Source organism: Notamacropus eugenii, chromosome 1, assembly GCF_028372415.1.
Source record: "Notamacropus eugenii isolate mMacEug1 chromosome 1, mMacEug1.pri_v2, whole genome shotgun sequence".
Lineage (NCBI taxonomy): Eukaryota > Metazoa > Chordata > Mammalia > Diprotodontia > Macropodidae > Notamacropus > Notamacropus eugenii.
Genome location: NC_092872.1, coordinates 335,159,591 through 335,180,173, shown reverse-complemented (window position 1 = coordinate 335,180,173; position 20,583 = coordinate 335,159,591). Strand labels below are relative to the sequence as shown.

General features: G+C 37.1%; 1 protein-coding gene across 18 annotated transcripts; it reads right to left on the bottom strand.

Annotated features, from left to right (window-relative positions):
• Nucleotides 1–2,370: 2,370 nt before the first annotated feature.
• On the bottom strand, nucleotides 2,371–16,218 carry CDCA4 (cell division cycle associated 4). Of its 18 annotated transcripts, XM_072629852.1 has the most exons (6): nucleotides 13,841–13,974; nucleotides 9,436–9,584; nucleotides 7,561–7,589; nucleotides 6,517–6,696; nucleotides 5,167–5,322; nucleotides 2,371–4,130 (listed from the first exon to the last, which is right to left on the bottom strand). In XM_072629852.1, exon 6 carries the CDS (start codon nucleotides 4,122–4,124, stop codon nucleotides 3,378–3,380), a length of 747 nt encoding a protein of 248 aa, XP_072485953.1. In that variant the 5' UTR covers nucleotides 4,125–4,130; nucleotides 5,167–5,322; nucleotides 6,517–6,696; nucleotides 7,561–7,589; nucleotides 9,436–9,584; nucleotides 13,841–13,974; the 3' UTR covers nucleotides 2,371–3,377. The 18 variants fall into 18 exon arrangements, with proteins under 18 accessions (XP_072485953.1, XP_072485955.1, XP_072485947.1 ...); XM_072629854.1 differs by lacking the exon at nucleotides 9,436–9,584 and having other exon boundaries at nucleotides 13,841–13,920; XM_072629846.1 differs by lacking the exons at nucleotides 5,167–5,322; nucleotides 6,517–6,696; nucleotides 7,561–7,589; nucleotides 9,436–9,584 and adding exons at nucleotides 15,249–15,531; nucleotides 16,024–16,218 and having other exon boundaries at nucleotides 13,841–13,929.
• Nucleotides 16,219–20,583: the final 4,365 nt, after the last annotated feature.

Sequence of the window (20,583 nt, the reverse complement as noted above, 5' to 3'; positions counted from 1 at the left end):
TCTGGATCTCATCTACATAATTTCAAAAGAAAAAAAAAGGGTAGTTTCACTTTAAATAACTCAAATAATCTAAATAAGCATAAACTATTATAGTTAATGTTTACATAAAGAATTTAAATTATGGTGACATAAACCCCAAATACAGAATTTGGAACTACATTTGTGCAAACAAGTTTCAGAGTAACCAGCTTATTATTTCTACATAGGTAGAAAACTTAAATCACTAGATCTGGTAGTATTCTTGACATAACTGTTACATCTTGAACTAGAGTACTTAAAATAGTACTAGTTGGTCCTTCCAAATATAATTTTGAATTTATACTGAAGTTCAGGAACATCTCTAGTGCTATTCCCACCTTTTCCCCTTAAACCAGAACTTCTACAAGTTAAAATGATTGAAAACAAGAGTCCAGTTCACTTGGCCTAGGTAAAACAGTCCTGTTTCTCCAGTGAATGAACAACAGATCAACTCTCACCTTAAGCAGGTATATACTGCTACCTAAATCGAAAAATCAGCTGCCTTTGCAAATGAGGACTGCAATAGGACAACTGGGTAATTTTTTTTTTTTTGTAAAATTTGAGAATTTAAAATTTAAAATGTGCTTGTAGAATGTTCTAAAAAAAAAAAAGTACTGGAAAAAGTGGGGGGAAAAAACCCTTTTAAATTAAAATGTGGATCCAGCTTGAGCCAGTGTGAACACCACTATGCTTTGGAGCTAAACCTACATTTTTTAACTGAAAAACAAATTTGCCACAATCTATCAGTCTTAAATTTGGATCTGAAAATGTTCAGCATGAAAGAATGGTTAGGAGCAATATCAAGAACCGGTTAAATTTCAACAAACTACATCCACATCTAAATCAGCTTCACAAAGAAGCCGTTTTAATTGACTGAAGCAATCCATCTTCTTTCTTATTTTTTAAGACAACCAGTGGATGACTTGTGTTGAATGCTGGTAAGAATAACGGATATATTCCAAATAACTTAGAAATTAGATAATTCTACTTAAAATGTACACATGAACTTCTATCAGTAACAATGGGATGAAATCTTATGTTTTCAAAGTTTCTTATAGAAATGAATTTTCTGAAAAACCAAATTTCTTACATTGGGAATCAGAAAATCATTTGTAAATACAGATATTAATCCTTTTCCCCAGAGATGTAACAAGAACTCTCTTTCCCCTTGAGTATATGACTGCCAGTCTCAAATATGGCATTTTAAAAAGAGTTAGTTGATCTGTGGAGAACTCATCTGCCTCAGTTTCCTTAACTGTGAAACAAGAACCATAAAAGCACCTACCTCTTAGGGTTGTTGTGAGAATATATGTAAAGCACAGCCTCAGGCACATAGTAATCCCATAATAAAAGCTTGTTCCCTTCTTCCTAACCTTAAGTGTCTACTGAAGGGTAGAGGACTGGGGATGGGGGTTGGTTTCAAGACTTGGTTATAGGGAACTCTGTAGGAGAAAACTCAGATCCATTTAGACTCAGAAGAATTAGAAAACTGCCCAGGATAACTGAGAGGTTTGAGTGATTTGCAGAGTGTCACAAAAAACGTGTAAATATGCAAGACTTAAATTTCAGGTCTTCTTGACATGCTCTTCATTCACTTATACTACTGGTGCTTCTACTGCAAATGGAACCTGGGATTTTCAGCTCAATCATTCTAAATTTTTAGTCAAACATTTTATTTAAAAAAATCATTTAAGATTTTATTTATATTTATGGTGTCAATTTTGCCAATTATGTTAAATTACATTAACCCCACCACAAACTTTTACAATTCTTTGAATATTCATATTAAATTACCTATTAGTCAAATGCACAAGAAATATGAGAAAGTATTAAAAGTTGACATTTATGCCATTCTATATATGAACAGAAAAAGCCTAAGACAAGAAATGTGGAAGAAAAGCTTTTTCCATGGAGAGGAAAATGTATGAAAAAAATCCTTCCTTGATTCTCCCAACTTTTTTGTTTTTCATTGCACCTAGATTCCATTTTCCAAATCTTTCCATTTTTGCTACTGCTACTCCACCCTCCATACTGACTTTTATCTTTTTCAAAATCTGATGAGGTGATATAGCCAAATGCACATTTTTTTTTTTATTTCAAGCAGACTATAGTCTGATTTAAAAAAAAATTCCAGGTACAGCTTAATAGAGTAAAATTGGACTTTTCTCATTCTAATATTTAAACTATTCTTTCCTAAATAGATCCCTTGACATATTTATTAAATACACTCTACAACGAATGTATTTCTTTAGAGAAAAGACCTAAGCAACATCTTTCAGAGGAAAAACAGCATACAGAAAACTTACACCACAGTAAAACACACTAATTTAGATAAATGAAAGAACACGATGATAGCTTCAAAGGCCCCAATAACACTTTACTTAATTAGTGCAAGAGTTTTCCCACATAAACAAATTTGACCCTAGACTTCAATGATAAACAATTCATTGTGATGACATTTACATATAAATACACATAAATAAAACCCTACATAATTTATATTCAGAATTAACATGAAACAAGGCTTTAATAGAATTGTATCTATGATCAGCATTTTTTTCTTCTAACAATGCTCCAGTATAAAAAGCAATACAAGTTTCTCAACTTTAATAAAGAACTACGATTATGAAAAACAGCTCTTACATTTTAAAGCATGTTGTATATTTACAGTTTACTGAACTATACAATATAGTTCATTTTGAAAAATGAAAATCCTTTTCAAATTTTAACAGAAAAACACCAATTCCAAGTGTTTATGCTATGAAAAAGTTACTGAAGTAGCAGCAGAAAGGACATTTATAGAAAAAATATACTTTTAGGAAAATAGCTGGAAAATCTAAACGCTGATAAAAAGTATAAAAAATTTCAAAAATATATTTTTAAGAGGCAAAACATACGAAACTGATAAAAAAAATCTATCTAGACTAATAAAGTTGAAGGCTGGTGACTGTAGCGGAAGGAAGGTAAAGGAATCAGGGCAACTGGGAGTTTAAGTATAGGCCCTAAAAAAAAAAAAAAAAAAAAAAAAAAAAAAAAAAATTAAATAAAAAGTCAAGAACCCATTGTACCAGTCTCCCCCTCTACCTTGAGGAAGAAAAAGTAAATACACTAAGTCTAATCATGGAAGCTTCATACCCTGCAACTATCTGTTAAGAGTATATATTTAAATTTCAGTGGACAAACCAAAATTGTCAAAGGCAAATAGGATGTTGGCTTTAAAGATAACACTATTTCACAAAATGAAGTGCTTTTTAGCTTTTATGTAGATTACATATACATTTGATAGTAAACTATTTGAAGGCTTGATTTTTCAAACGTTCTCAACTTCTTCAAAGAATCATGCTTTGTATTTAACCATTTCAAGATTCAACAAGGATTTCCACAATATGGTCAAGCTCATTTATATCAGATTTACAATTTGAGTTAGAATTTGTGGTTGTTTGAGACGAAAAACTCTCAAGGTCACAATGTCCCATTTTTGTGTTGCTCATCATTCCTGTTAATACTGTATCAAGATCATAGTAAGAATTGTCAACATCTGAAAATAAGTCTTCTACAGAATTAGGATTTTTGTTCTCCAATGTTTCAAATATTTGATCAAGTGACTTCTGAAAGTTTCCCCTATTTTCTTGAGGGTTCTCCATTTCCCAAACATTACTTTGAGGATTTCTTGGAGCTTGTACTGATGTAACCGTGGACAGGTCAGAAATAATATCTTGGGACTGAATATCTTCAAAGTCTTTTGAGAAAGTACTATAACTTGGAACAAGTTTCCCTTCACCTTGTTCTTTTGTTGAACGACAAAGGATATCTGATGACACTAAGCGATCAAGGGATGCTTGTCCTGTATTCTGAGCATTTATCACTTGCCAAGTTCCATCCTGGGTCATTTCTTCTTGAATTTGCCTTACAGTATTTGCTATAAGAACCGATCTACACAGATTGGGTTCAACAAGCATGTGACACAACTGAAGTTTTACCAGAGACATGTCTAAAAGTGATTGCCGCTGAAGATTATATGAGGGAACAGACTTAAAACCAGCCAGGGTTCCTTCAATATCTTCTTCACCATCAAAACATTTTCTCTTTATTCCTCTTGCAAACATTGTGTCCTGTTGAAACCAAAGAAATTATTTTAGCATAATTTAAAATGTCCAGTTTTCAGAATTAAAAAAACAAACCCACAAACCAAACCCATAACTCTCAGAATAGGAAACATAAAGCATTTTGCCAAAGCTAAAGATCTCCAGTGATGGGTTAATCACAATACTAAAATACTACTACTTAGGACACAGTTAAGTAGGTTTAACTTCAACTAATTTAACTATAGCAGGTTATTAAACAGCAGGACCAATATTCAAACTGAAGATCAAACTAGGTATGTCTCTTATGTATTACACAGCAAGAGAAAACTAAGTCAAGAGAGGTGTTTATACTTATAACAGAAGATAAATTTAGAGACTAGGTATAGGTGAACAGGGCCTTAAGTTTCTAAATAACACTTGTATAGGATGATTTAATAGTTTGGACTAAAATGCAGATAACCAAATTAAGGATCTACCATTCTACTTACAGGTATTTACCAAATTATTTTTGAAACTTCCATTTCCTCCTTAATGCCTACGTTTGTACAATAGGACAAATAAATCACAGTTGACTTTTTTATATTGCTTATATAGAATCATGGCTGTCTAATGCTTTTAGACTTGCTTTGGAGAGCTATGTATTTTGGAATATAACTCACTTTTGGACAGCCTGTTAAATCTGTATCATTAAGATTACAGAGTTGTTGCTTAGAAATGAGCACTAAATCTAAATAACTAGCACCACAAATAAGCATAAAGAAACTGTTATGATTTAAATGACTTGTTTATACAACTAAGAACTGACTTTAACCCACAAAGCCATCTCTAACAAAAGGCATATTGTGCAGAGTATTTAATGAAGTGGCAACAGGCCTCTGCCTTCCCAGTTCTAACATTTGTATCCTTACGTCAATTTATCCAGTTATCTAACAAGGAAATTAAAAAAAAATGTTACCCATGTCTATTTGTAAAATAAATTTAAACCATTTAAAAATGATCTTTAAAAAACTAGCTTGAATAAATCAATGCCTTGTAATTTCTTCCGCCATAGATCACAACCCACCTATATCTAAATCTTACAGACTTGATCAAGGCTCAAGTTAAGTGACTTTCTCATGGTCACAGAGGTGACTGTCTGAGGCAGAATTTGAACCCAGGTCTTCCTGACTCCGACTCCAACTCCAACAATATTCACTTACACCAAGCTGTCACTCTCAAACTATAAGATTAAGGAAATACCATTTTATTTTCATATAGTGCTACTAGAATGACTACACAGTGTTGAATTTTAAAACATGAAATTTATATTACAAATGCTTATTAAGAAAACACCCAAACATATCACAATATATTCTTTAACAAACCAGTGTTTTTAAAAATGAGGCCAAGTAATGGCTTAATTAAAGACCAAAGCTTACAATATGGTGAATCAAAAAAAACAAACAAACCAGGAACTACCTGTAATGAAAATTCTGACAATTAAGTTTGTGCTCTTGCTTCGAGATGAGCTTCTACTAGATACCCACAGATATTTGAGTTCTGAGGCAAACATCTACATTTGGAAGTATCTTTTTGTTAATTTACCACATACTGCTAGGAAGTTATAACATTCTGCTTTTTGCAGACCACCAGAGACTGCAAGTTTCTTACTAAAAGATAAGCGTGTTGTGATTGAACATCAATTCTCAAACTGTACTTCTTTTATCCTTGCAAATGATTAAACTCCAAACTATTAAGAATTTAGATTCCTGCTCATCTCCTACATAAACTTTGAAATCAACACTTGGAATTTAACTTACTTCATTCTTCCTTCTTCACATATTCTGCTCTGCTCCTAGCCATTAAGTTAAAATCATCTCTCACATAAATTAGAATAAAGTGGTAGTGTAGAGTGCCTTCCCAATTTAACTACCTCCCACATTCTTGTCATCATCCCCTTTCCAATCTAATCAAAATACTACTTCAAAGATTAGAGTAGGATTTAGAGATAGAAAAGGTCTCAGATTATTTCATCCAAACCCTTCATTTTAAAGAGGCACAGAAATACTGAGTGTCTTGCCTGAGGTTACAGAGAGGTTGCAACAGACCAGATCTTGAACCCAAGTCCTTAGACTTAAATCCCAATGCTTTTTTCACTATGCCATTTTCCTCTGTAAAATGCTACTTCTTCAAATTTGAAAACTGGGCAATTAATTTAAAGGCCTTCCATCCTTAAGCATCCTTACCCATTTCACAATCAACTCTACCTAGAAACACCATTACAAGATGCCCAATAGGAGTACTGCCTGCTTAATAGGAATACAAGCTGCTTAAATTACAGTTATGTCTGATTCCTGCCATTGAAAGCCCCTTTCTTTTCTCTATGGCAACTATAATTAAACAAACATTCTTGAAGGGGCAATGCAACACCTACCTTGGTAGGAAGAGAACAAAATTAACTAGGCATTTAAAAACGTGTCATTTGCATTTTGAAAAAGTTATGGCCAGTTCTTCATGTGAGGTTCAGAAATTTGCCTGATTCATCTATATATTCTCCACAGCACTTTGCACACAGTAAGCATTCAATAAATGTTTGAAGGAATAAGAGTAAATACTACAGGAAGGACAGAAAAAACAGATAAAACATTGTAACTAACTCTAGAAAAAATTTTACAAGTGTTTTCAGCTCTTCTACCTACTCCAAAATGAAGTATAAACAAGCCCTCCAAACTGATGTCCTCTCCTTACCTTATTAGTTTTGCTTGCTACTGTGCAATTAATCCTTGAAGAAACATTCTATATTAACAAGTTAACCATGTGTACATCAACCTTAAGATATTAATAAGCATGTTATACAAAAATACCCAATTTTTTTCTTTAGAATTAAAGTATGTTAAAATCTACTAAAAGAAATATTTCCTTCAAAGCTCCATCTCTACAGGTAGTCTCAATTCACATATTTAATATTTGAAACCAGGTCATCAAACAACAAAATAAAGGCCACTGACATGACTTTAAAGGTCAATATTCTCCAAACCAGTGTTCACTAACACAATGACATCTCATGAAATAAAACCTCAACTAACAATCTCAGCTATGAGATAAAATTCACCAAAATATATTAGCAACAACATGGATAACTATTACACATGTGAATATGCTTAAGCAAGTATTTATTTTCTATATAAACACTTTTCAGAGAGAAAAAGACTGTTGGAATGGATTATAGTGATTAAAAATACCTTAAAATAATTTTAATTTATATTAAAACTCAGGATTTAAGGATCTGGGAATATAAAAAATGATAAAAAATTTTTAGACAGAATACATTTTTAATCATCCCTCTTTCCTAATAATTACAATATTTTTTCCACAATAGCAATCACATTACTCAATAACTAACTCATTATTCAAGAAAAACGTACAATGAAATTTTTAATAAAGTTGGTGGATGCTGCTGTAAGAACTCAAGACTTACCAATTCAGTTATGAAGAACAACTTTTCTCCTGCATGAACAGAAAAATATATTTTCTCTCACTGAATTCTAAATTGAAGAATCATTTAGGAATTTAAAAATAAAAGTGCTATGCTAATTGTTCCTAGTCTATGAATAAAAAGAGCACTACATGCATACTGCTTTAAGTCATACACTGAATTTAAAAATACTTGTTTAAATTTTTTTTTTAATTAAAGTCAATTATACACACTTGTAACATAGGAAAGTTTATATCTATTTTTTTCTTTTAAACAGAATGTTTCTTAGCATTCACATATACTTTTATTTACCTAATACACTAATGGCACAAATATGCACAATTTCCCATTTCAAATTACCTTCATTTATCTGACATGATATATACCCCATGCTCACTGTCTTTACATCCCCAGTGGCTTTACACTATGTGTGATTTTAAAACATTTATGAATTGAAATGAAATTATTAAGCTGGAAAGGCTTTACCCTCTTTCTCTCCCCCAGTTACTTCAAAATTACTTCACTGACCACTGACAAACAATTGTTTTTTAATGTAGTTAAAAAAAATTTTTTTTGAAAGAAAAATAATCCAATGCTTTAAGCTATTTTTTAAATCTAGAAACTGTAAGATCAAAAAGGGGAATGGTTAATCATATGGAGAGAATGAGGGATAAAAGACAGGACACTATATCTACATAACGTGAAAAAGATTGAAAAGAAGACCATCAGCAAAACTCTTTGTAGGATTTATGGGAGATAGATGGATTAGAATTATGAATTAGAAGACATGGTAGGGTTGCCATTTGTCCCAGTGGAGTAACCAAAATAATATCATAGATCTACTGATATACTTAAATTGTACATTAGTTAAATTCTCTAAAAGAATGAGATTTACAGATTTATAGTTATGAAAGCTCCAATCATAATTTATCAAAAGCACTTTTTGTTAATAAAAACGATTAGTCTTCATAAAGTGACTTAAATTATGACAAATGAATTTTATTTAAATTCTTCCCCCCAAGTCACAATGAAATCAAACAAATTAAACTCTAATGAGATTATGAATTACTAGAATAGCAAGCCCTGAATTTAGCAGAGATTTCTTGCTGTCTTCTCCACTTAAGCATCTACCTACTGTGTATTATTTTGGTTGCAAATCAGATCACCCAAACAGCTGGGTAAGAAATAGTTATGAAATGACAAATCTCATGAGCAGTCATAAAATTTTAACTAGAATGTTTAGAAGATATATTAAATATGTATATCTACATATAAATTGCTTACTACACTCAAGACCTACTGTATGGCATGTTTTTAAATAGATTATCTACCTATATAAATTCATTACCTTAAAACCTAATTGCACAGGGCCATTTCTAATTTTAAAAAGTGAAATCTACTACGGGGGTATTATTTTCCTTTATGTAAAAATTATCTTCTTTTAAAAAATGACTTGATCAACAAAAATCATTTACTGGATCTACAAGGAGAATTAACTTTACCTTTCTACTATGTATACTAAGGTAAGTTTTCAACCATTAAAAAAATCAGATAGCCAGCATCAATTCTAGGAAAAACAAGCTGTTGTCTGTTTCACAAAGTGTATGGGGCAGCTAGGAGGCCCAGGGGAATAGAACACTGGCCCTGGAGTCAGGAAGACCTGAGTTCGGAATTTTCGATTCTGACCTCAGATGTTTACTAGTTATATGAGCCTGGGCAAGTCACTTTACCCAAATTGCCTCAAAAACCCAAAACACCCCTCCTCCCCCCAAAGCCTACTAGATTTTAAGCTCCTAAAAGACAAGAATTGTCTTATCTCAACTTTTTATCTAAGTACCTAATTTAATACTTAGCATATAAAAGAATACTTCTTTTTACCTAACTGAGGCCATGTACAGGAAACAACAAGCACAGTGGAAGTCAGAAGAACTGCCTTCAAATCCCACTTGTGACACTGTGTGATCACCTGCAAGTCACAACCTCTACAAACTTCAATTTTCTCATTAAAAAATGGGGTGTAATTGTACCTGCAGTATAAAAATGAGAATAACAACTGTAAATACCTTACAGGTTGTTGTGAGGCTCAAACAAGATAAAATGTATAAAAAATCTTGAAAATCTTAAAATATTACATAGCAGCTATTAGGTAAGTGAAGCTCATTGATTTTAAATATCAAATTCTTTTGGAATTACTAGCAGAGCCAATTTAAAAAGCTGCATAAGAAAATTAAGTCTTTACTTTTATAATAAGGAGGGACAACAACTAGGTAGGTAGAACACTGGGCTTACAGTCAGGAAGACCTGTGATCAGATCCAGCCTCAAGATACTCTAACCCTGGGAAAATCACTTAACCTCTCTTTGCCTCAGTTTCCTCATCAGTAAAATGAAGATCAACTGATATCATGGTACCTGGCACACAGTGTTAGCTACACTCACTACTATTACACCTCATTTTATGTAGTACTTTAAATTTTATAAAGTGCTTAACATACAGCCTATGACTAGCGTGTACACCTATCATTACCATTTTACAAACAAGGAAACAAGCTCAGAGATTCACATGATCATAATATGCTAATAAGAATCAAAATCTGAACTTAAATCTTGCTTCAGCACTTTCCTGTATACTATGGATGTTGCTGATCAAAAGTAAAAACAGTAGTGCTATTCACTCACTCACTTTCAAAGAACAAGGCTTTGCTACCAGTGGGAGTGGAATGTACTGCAGGCACTGAAGCCAATTCCAAAATATTTTAAGCAAAGACAACATTCTAGAAGTATTCAAGTACACAACCTCCAAAAATGATTTCTGAAGAGGGCAAAACTATTTTTTGTGTCTACGTGTATGCTTATGCCTGTTTCTTATCTCTTAAAACTGTCATTATGTTAAGAGTAATGCCTACCATATGAATAAACAGGCTTCATTCTGCTGACAAGTTCTGAATTTTCTAGCTAATCACTTTTTCCATTTTTCCTCTTTGACCAGACCTGTAATGTTATCAGTGTCAGGAGGGACCTCCTTGTTAAGTATTACCAATGCAGACTACAGATCAATAGCTATTTGGCCTGTGTCCTAGAGACTTGATGGAGCACTGAAAGGTTAAGTGATTTGCCCACAATTACGTGGTCCACATATGTCTGAGACAGTACTGGACTGTAAGGCCAGCGCAAACTATCTACTAAGTCATACAGCCTCTCTTAACTTTTAGAATTACCACATTTAAAATAGGAAAAAAAACCATTAAGCAGCAATCATTGTTCTAAACAAAGGTTCTACTTTCCAGGATCAGACTTAGATGTGATAGGGATGTTAAGAGATCACCTAGTCCAACTCCCTTTTTAAAAGAAACTAGGGCAGACTAGAACTTATGGGTGACCTTGGAAGTCCAATAGGTAGTAACAGGGACTATCAGTGAACACCAGGTCCTCTGGCTCCAAATCCAACATTTCCCTATTGATTTAGAAATGAGCATTTTCCCCTTCAATTCCCTTAGATTGCTAGGCATACTTAAGTGACTGAGTCCTCTGCTCACTTAAATAACAAAAAATATAAAAATTTGAATGAGATAAAAATGTAGCCATTTGTAGTATTTTAAAATGATTAAAAATAATGGTTATCAGAAACATTTTACAACACTAAGGCTTGGAACATGACAAATCAACTTAAAAATGAATAGTTGACTAGTGAGTAATTCAGAAACATTGGTATCAAACTCAGATAATCCTTGCAGGGGGCATAGTGACTTAGAAAACAAATTAACATAATCTCTGTTGAACTGCATTTTTATTTTGCTAAAATATTTCTCAATTACATTTTAATCTGATTCAGACCTCACTTGGACAATGGAGGAGTTTTGAAGGTAGCAAGTTTGACATCTCTGCTTTAGAATAAGCAAGAGTCCATAGGTGTTTCTTTTTATTACACCAAGCACACTGAAGAGGAGCTTGTGAATTTCTGAAAGCCAAGCTGTTAAAATGCAAAGGTCTTTAGTAAGAAAATTTCAGATCAGAAATATAGGTAGCACTCTACAGTAAATAGTAAGTTGATTACCTATAGTCATTGCTGCTATCCAGATAATCCAATGAAGACAAAAGTTTATAGCTAATAGTGTTTAGATGATAGTAGCTGAATCCCAGAGCTAAAAGGGAGCCTTCCTAGAAACTCAATCTAGCTTTTATCTTGGTTTTACTTGTACAAGTACAATCCTTCTCACACCAAATTGTTTTAAATATTAATCAAGAAAAGACAATAACTGCTTTAGCTTAAAATGTGAAAACAAGAAATTGATTTTTGCTTCTGTGTACTCTAAATCCTGCTTTATTGAAAAAATGTTTTAACCATATTTGTGCACTAAAAATGAAATATGGAACTGTATTTTAAGTCTACTAAAAACAAACAAAAAACACTATCAGATAGTTCCAAGTACCTATATACTATTATGAACCCAAAATCCATATATACTGTATAATATACATTCAACATCTATGTATGCATCCAAAGGTCATATAAAAAAATAGAGATATGTACTAGGTGATCCAATGTATATATCATTTATAAAGTCTGGTAATTAGTTCCTCATATACTTCCCGAATTTTTCTTTACACCTTGTCACTGTCTGAAATTCTATCAGTTGGAGCAGTCTTTTTAATAAATGAAGATGTGGTATTGATGGGGTGGTTGAGGATTTTTCATTCACACTTTACTATGTCTTAGTTCAGACTCTTTCCTAATACTTACCTGAGAAAACTTAGAAACTTACAAAAATAAGAATTGTTTTGGGGGTTGAAGTTTGTATCTTTGTAGCAAGGATTACTTGGGGAAGCTAGGGCAGGCCTGGGTAGGGTACTGAAGAGGGGAGAGGGGAAAAGCAGCATGAAGACTAGCAGCTGATTACATGATTAAAAAGGGATGTACATAGAGAAGTGAAAAAATCTTACATTATTTGCTTTGAATCCATAATACTCTATATCACATTCTACCTAAACTCCACGAAGGGGCTATGTCTTATTTGTTTACAGCAATAGCTAATGCTTATTTTATAGCACTAACTATGTGCTAGACGCTATGTCCAAGCATTTTACAATTATTATCTCATATTAATATTATTTAAGTGGCATTTTATTCTCAAAAATCTACTCCAGAGGTAGAATCCAAGCAACAATCACTAGCCATAAAAAAGGTGAGTTAGCCACTTGTGGGATGTTGATCCATAGCTATAGGTTGTCTATCAATTGATATCAGGAATTAAGGCTTTTTTTTTTTTCCCTAAATAAAACATGACTTAAAATACTCCCAAATCAAAAGCTACTAGCTTTTGGATTACCTATACTAATGATGGTTGACCTACTGAAACACCAGTATCTGATTTCTGAACTTGAATTTTGCAAGTAAATCATAATAGAGTCTTAAAAGATCCAACCACTCTGGTTACTTACCAAGAAATGAAAATTCATTTACTCATTTAATAGGATAAAGGTTGAAATAGAACCCACTTAATAAGCATATTTTTACTGAAAGTTGAGGCAAATGCAATATTATCTGGAAAATGACAAAACTTACCACTCTTTTATCAAAATAAGAAAAATCACAGCAACTGAATTAATCCCCCCAGCTTCTCCCACATGTGACACTAGAGGCTTCTAGTTTTTCTCTAAATATAAGATCATGTAAATAAATGTTGATTTCAGTGCTACATCTTAAAAGTAATGTTGATAGTAACTGTCAGCAAAACAAATTATAAAACAAAAAAATATAGCTAATATAAAAAAATTTTTTTTAACCTCTGAGGGGCAATGCGGCACAATGGTATAGAGGAACTATGGGCTTTAAAGCTAAGACTCAGGGTTCCACCTCTGTTTGACACATATTGACCGTATAATTCTGAGGAAATCACTTAACATCTCAGTGCCCTACAGAACTTTCCGAGACTTTAAAATTGAAAAGAAGCTACTGACTCTATTGGTGTTGGGAGTTTCCACACCTGTTTTTAAAGTATGGTAATTTATTCCCACTAGTCTAACTTTCCCAGAAAAAGAAAAACCTATCCATCTACTGGTTGTGACACTCAGAAAACTTCTTTTTGGTCTAATACTTTTCTGGGACACACTACAATAGACTGATGATTTCTCCTTTAAGTCTTTCATTTTAGTCAGAAAAGCAGTGGGAAAATTTACCTTACTGCCATTTTCTGGAAAATTTCCTACTCTCACTAATTACTCTTTCTACATGTTTCTACAGTAGGACAAGGCAAGTGGAGACCAATAAAGATAAAGTTTACTTACCAGTAAATGTTTGTGAGAACTGTCCTCTTCCCACATCCTATTTCCCTCCCTGTCGTCAGTCTCCATTTGACTGGTCAGCTTAAACAAGACTGAAAGGGAAGTAGTAGGTACAAGCACTAGATTTTTCAACCACTCATGGTGGAATCTGTACTTCCACATATATACTAACACAATAGTAACAGTGCAATTGCTTCCTACTGTAGGATGGGGAAGGAGAACTGTTCCATAAAATTTCAAGTAATTAATTCTTTTTTTTTTAAAGCAAAATTTAAAAACACTCAAACTGAACACTCACCATGTCACCATCTGAAAGCAAGCCACGCCTTTTACTAAAATGTTTCATGGTTGATCATCATTCTCCATAAATTTAAGATGTTTTATCACTTATACTTTTAAAAAAGAGTGGCTAAAATAAAGAGGCAACAGTCCACACCATGTGAGGTTTTGCTAAGTGCTGCTAAGATGAAATTCAAGTTTCCCACCGCAAACATTACCCATTTCTTTCTCTGCAAGGAATTCAAGGAAGAAAACTTACATAATGGCATTTTTTTGATGAATAGAAGGATTGGTAGGATGACATATACAAGTCAGTGTTTAAAATCCAAGTCAGTTGTGTAATATAGTCCATATAGGTCCCCAATTAACCATCAAATAAGCTATTTTTAGGATTGGTGGGTTTCACTGTCAATTTCAGCAGGGTCTGAGTATTAGAGAGTTATGAATAAAACTACCATCTTATCCTAGAAGCAGCCTTCCCATTTCTGGTCCCGATTTGATAATTTCTTTTTCCCCAAGCCCATCTGAGTCAATAGGCCAAGTGTTTCAGCTTCCCAGTGGCAGCACCTCCTTTACTCACAGAAAGCTGCTGTGAGGAACAAAAAGGTTGTTTTTTTTTTTTTCAAAGTATTATCTTGACTTCACAAGAAATGATACAATACCTTTCATTGACCAAATAAAGGCTAAAAACTCCTGTGCCAATTAATAAAATTCATTGAAGGACTGACAGAATGATGAAATATACCAGGATTTTGCCTGTGGCACCTAGAATGTGAGATTAGCAACATCCAATATAACTTTTCTTTTTTAACACTTCAAAACCTTTCCTTCTTTGCAAACTTTAAAGCCTGCTATAAATGCCAGCTATTACGATTATTGCTGAGAAGTCAAAAAGGGTTTGGGGAACCTGGAAAGGGTCAACAGATGAAAGAAAACCAATCACCTTAGGCACTCTCACCACCACCACCCTCCATCCACAACCACCACCCTCTCCCTCCACCTCCACCACCACCACCACCACCATCATCACCCCTCCACATCTCCCCACCCCACTCCCCTCAATCACGTATTTCCACGAGTCATTCGTTGCATTTTGGGAAGAAATCTCGCAACGCTAATAAACCAACTCGACCTTGGCACTAGCGATTTAAGACGTCACCAGCGGCTCTGGATGGAGTTACAATGGTTGGTAGAAGTGACTTTCCATTACTCAAAGTACGCTTCCTCCTCCACAGCGGGAAGTTGGTTCGGCCGCGGAGGCGGCCCCGGGGATCCATTTGAAAGTGGCGCCGCCGTGCGCCTCGGCTACGAGGAGGGGCCTTCTCGGCTGGGCTAGGTGGGCTACACGCACATATATATAGGGGAGGGGGCAAGAAAGAGGGATGGCAAAGAGCGACGAGATGAGAGAGATCGATCTACGAGCAAGTAGGAAAAGAAAAAAAGAAAGAGGGGGATTAGCTAGGAAAGAGCCGGTCCGCGGCAGGCGCCTCGGCCCCCGGGGCCCGGGAGGAGCGAGCACAGCGCGGGAGCGGGCGGGAAAGGCGGGGGCCGAGCGCGGGCCGCAGGACCCGGGCCGGAGCGGGCGTCTTTGTGCCGCCAAGGCCGGCGGCTCGGGGCTCGGCCACACACAAAGGCCAGGCGGAGGCGCCGGGGCTTCCCGCCCCGGGTTCAGGGCCTAAGAAGCCCAGGAAGGGAAAGGGGAGAAGAGAGAGGGGGGAGGGGAAGGGCAGGAGGAGGCCGCGGGGGGAGGGGGAGCCGAGCCGCGGGAGCCATTTTGATTTCCCGGACCGGCCTCCGCCCCCTCCAGTGGCGGCAGCCCCCATCACCGGGGTGCCCCATAACCCCCGACCCCGTACACACACCCAACCCGGGGCGGAGCGTCCTGCCCCCGCAGAGGCCAAGCTCACCTGAAGCCGCCTCGGCCGCCGTTCTGGCTCCGGGCTCCAACTCGGGGGCCCCAGTTTACTCACAGCTTGAGCTCCCAAACCCGCTCCAGCTCCGACTTCTCGCAGCGCCCGGGGAAGGAAAGCAAGGCGCGGCCCTCGAGGAAGGAAAGGGGAGGAGCGACCGGGAGGGAGGATCCCGGGGGCGGAGCCTGGCGCTGAGTGACGGTCCCCGCCAGCGCCTCCACCATTCACCTCCCACAAAGAGTAACCATGGTGACCGCGGCGCTGCCGCGGCCTCTGACTGGCTGAGAACCCAGAGTTGGGAGGCGGGGGAGTCTCCTGACTTCAAATCCCGAGGGCGTGGGGGAGGGTACGGAGGGGGTTGTAGTTCCCGCTCTCCTGGTTTTAAGGCTGGTAGGCGGCTGTGTGCTCGGGCTGCCCAGCGCGGACGCGCTGCCCAGCTCCTCCCCTGGCGGGGTTCCGGGGACCTGCTCTGGCTTGTCCAAGCCGTGGGCCGGACGGCTGCGGCGGTTGAATGGACCGGTGGCCGCGCTGCCCGCGCTGGGGTGGCAGCGTGGCGTGATGCATAGAATCCTGGACCTGGCATTAGGACGACGTGAAGCTGTGAAACGGCGGACAGGTCCCCGGGCTTTTCGGAGCGCCAGTTGCCTCGTCTGGAAAAGAGGGATAATACCCCTCACAGATGTGTTGGAGATTCCCCGAAAAAATGCATATAGTCATGTTACAGTTACTAACCTTCTCTGGATTTCTGCAAAAAATGGTAAAGGTTTTCTGTGAACTCGTGCACCCCTTTCTCCAACGCAGGTGACACCTCCTCCAGCCCTTGGCCCTTGTCTTTTCTTTAATCTAGCCTGCTGCTTGCAGTGTGGCAGTCTGCAGACCTGTCCTGTCCATCACGCACCAGTCTACTGCCTGGGAGTAAAGTGAGAAAATATCCTAGTCTCCTACTCTGGGCTCACTGGGAAAAGGAGGAACATTGTTGCCTTGAACACTAAGGATGCCATTCCATCTGCTTCGGTCTGCCTCCTTCAGGAAGAGGGAAAAGACCCTTCCATTGAGCACCAAGAACCAGAGTGTTCCATTAAATCTCCACCTTTGATGCCCTAGGGGAAGGGGAGTACCATTGTCTTTAGCTCCCAGCCCTTACTTATACCCTCACCTGAACTACTTAAGTTCTTGAGAGGACATCACACCATCAAGGCCAAATCCTTAGGAAAATCTAAAATCCAATGATTACAAACTTCCCCCCAATATCTCCTCCCTGGTTCTCAGACTCCTTTCTCCTTCCTGATCCCTGATTTCTCATTCCCTTCAATTCATCCTTTCCCATCTCAGTGTCCAACTTTAAATCTACCTTACCACTTCTGCTGTGCTACCTGGAATGCCTGCTCCACAGCAACAAACTTTGCTTCCATCTTAAAATTTTTCCTTTCCTACTAATCCCAGTTTCCCACTGTCATTGATACCTGGTTACCTCCTGATGACACACAGCCTTTCTTTTCAGCCATGGTTGCACTTTTCACTCCTTCCTCCTGATTCACCAGTCAAGGTGATGGGAAGTTGGAATACTTATTGTCCCTGCCATCATCCCTTAGTAAGTCATTTCTCTTCTTCGAGGTTCACTTTTTCATCCTTCCTCAAACCTATGGCTCCCCTTCCTTCATCACTCACTCAGTGCACATCCATTACCTAATTAAAATCCTAGCAATTGTTTGCCAAACTCCTGGACTAGTCTCCTTGTTTCTTCGGTAAGCTCAGTGCCTGACTTGGTCTTTCTTGCATCCCATTCTCCTGCATTGATCCTAGGAGACTTTAAAAATATATATATTTGATGCTCCCTCAGACATCCTGACATTTTAGTCCCTCAGCTTATTTCACATAGTGTGCTCCTCCATCTCACCTCAGCCACACACAAAGATGATCATACCCTTGGTCTTGCTCTCCACCCACAAATGGCACCACTTTCATGATCATAAACTCTGACATTCCCTTATCTGATCACGGTCTGTTGTCATTTCACCTCTGCTTTTTAACCCCACACCATGAATGCCCTCCAGTCTCACAATTCCTCAGTTCTTTAGTTCTCTGCCAGACTGTCCTGGCTACATTCTCCTCCTTTCCTCAATCTCCTTGGTACGATCTTCCTCTAGGGCAGCGCTTATTAAACTGTGGGTCAACACCTCCTATGGGATCCAGTAAATGAATGGGAGAGTCTTCATAAATTTGGCAACAGTGAAAGGTTTCTAAACACACTGACCAAAAATTAATTCAAAATCAAACGAGTAATGGATCTGAGGTGTTTCTGGCAGCATTTGCCCCAGTGCATCTCTCAATTTCACTGCAGCCTTGGTTCTGAACATACAACATGTGCACTTTGCACTGTGAATTTTGAAATACACTACAAAAATCAGCAGCCTATGACTTTTGATTCAGCTATATTACTACTTAGTCTACACTGTCATGTAGGATATAGATCAAAGATAAAGTAAAAGGATATAAATGTCCAAAAATATTTGTAACAATTGTTTTCTTTTGTCACTCAAAACTGGGAACTGGGATGGGCGCGGTACCCTCCTTTTGGGAATGACTAAAGAATTATGCTCTATGTTGTATCTTAAATGGACAACTTCAGAAGACACTAGGAAGACTTCTATGAAATGATGAACAGTGAAGTGATCAAAAATTAAGAACAATTTATATAATGACAACATGATAGAGAAAAAAACACCTTTGAAGGCTTTAGAACTATGATCATTGCAATCATAAACCATGAGTCCAAAGGACTGAAGATGAAACATTGCACTTACCTCCTGCCAGGGAGATGCGACATGCATTTTGGAACATAGTGAAGGTGAGAATTTGTTTTGCTGGACCATGTATCTTTAGAATAAGGTTTTTTCTTTCTTTTCTGTATCTTCAGTTTGGAGGGTGAGGAGGCAGATTATAAATGTATCTGTGTGTGTATGCATGTGTGTTCTCAGAAATGGGCCTACCCCAAGATTCCAAGAAATAATGACACTTGACTTTGTTTTGAGTGAGGGAGGGCTGTGCAGGTCACCAGCCTCACTTCTCCTCCAGAGCCATCTGAATCCAGTGACCAGATATTCACCAGGATGAGGCATTTGGGGTTAAGTGACTTGCCCAAGGTCACACAGCTAGTGAGTGTCAAGTATCTGAGATAAGATTTGAACTCAGGTCCTTCTGACTCCTGCACTGGTGCTCTATCCACTGCACCACCTAGCTGCCCCATAAATGCACATAAAAAGCTGCAAAGCAGTCCACTTGGGAAGAAGCAGTCTCCCATGTGAGAGAAAGTGAGAGAGAGATCAAGTGTTTCATTAAGAATGTTATATATTGTGTATTATTAAGCACATATTATTTGATACTAAGTATTATATATTAAGTATATACTAGGTGCTTTCTATGTTTCTGGGACATTGTGAAAAACTAGAGTTACAAATGCCAACAATGAAGACAGTACCAGGCCTCAGGATGCTTATGATAGGAAAAAGACAGTAATTAGATGGGAGATGGAAAGCGAATGGGGGAGGTTATGAAACTAGTGTCACATTATGAGGTAGAGGCTTGGATCTGGAGGCAAGACAAGGTAGAAACTTGCTTATCCAAGCCCAGGTAGATTTAGAAGTAGAATCCAAGATCCTGGTAGAGAGATAAATAGAGAGGAGAAAGCTTGGTGTGCAGATTGCAGGGAAATGATGGTGACAGTTGAATAATCTTTTTTTCCCCAGGTGTAATTTTTTTTACTCTGTATGTCCATTTTTTAGTGTAAACATATTGTAACTACAATGTGAGTCTGTTTTTCTTTTGGGTCTTGTGAAGCTCTAATAGAGATAAAATCTTAATGGGAAAAAGAGATAGCTATATTTGGAGATTTTCCTGTAAGGTAGGAGGGGACATCATTTGTATGATATGCAAATTATTCTTTTACATTTTAAAACTATAGACCAGCTGGTATTTACTGCAGCTGGGATGACTTACTGATTATCCTATTTGAAAGGGAAGCTGCAAATTCTCTGCTTCTTAAACCTACCTTTAGTGATGGGGTTTCCTCATATCATGATTGTGTGAAATATCTCTTATCTTTACATCTCAGTACATGATTTGTAGCCATATAGTATAATCCAGAAAATAATGGAATTTAAAGATAGGCTCTTGAGTCTTGGAGAAGTTTGGGATCATTGAAAGTATGTCAAATACAATCCAGTTTGATCTGTTCAGTTCCCAGTGTAGCTAGTTGCCACTCTTCAGTCCCTATGTCTCTAAGATCTATGTGTTTTTGGACCAATTACTTCAAGTATTTTATCTAGATGATCAAAATTTGGTCTGAATGTTAACTTGCCAACAATATTTGGCCCAAGTAAAGGTAGAGTGTTTGAATTCTGTGCTTATACATTCAGATTTAACTAACATTTGTGAAACCTGTAGCCTGAGCCCTGGGTTTCTTTAACTAGCCTCAATTTGAGGGGCTTATTGAAATATAAAATAAACAAAAACTTGTCTGGCTCATTTGCCACCTCCCAGAATTTCCCCTGGGAATCT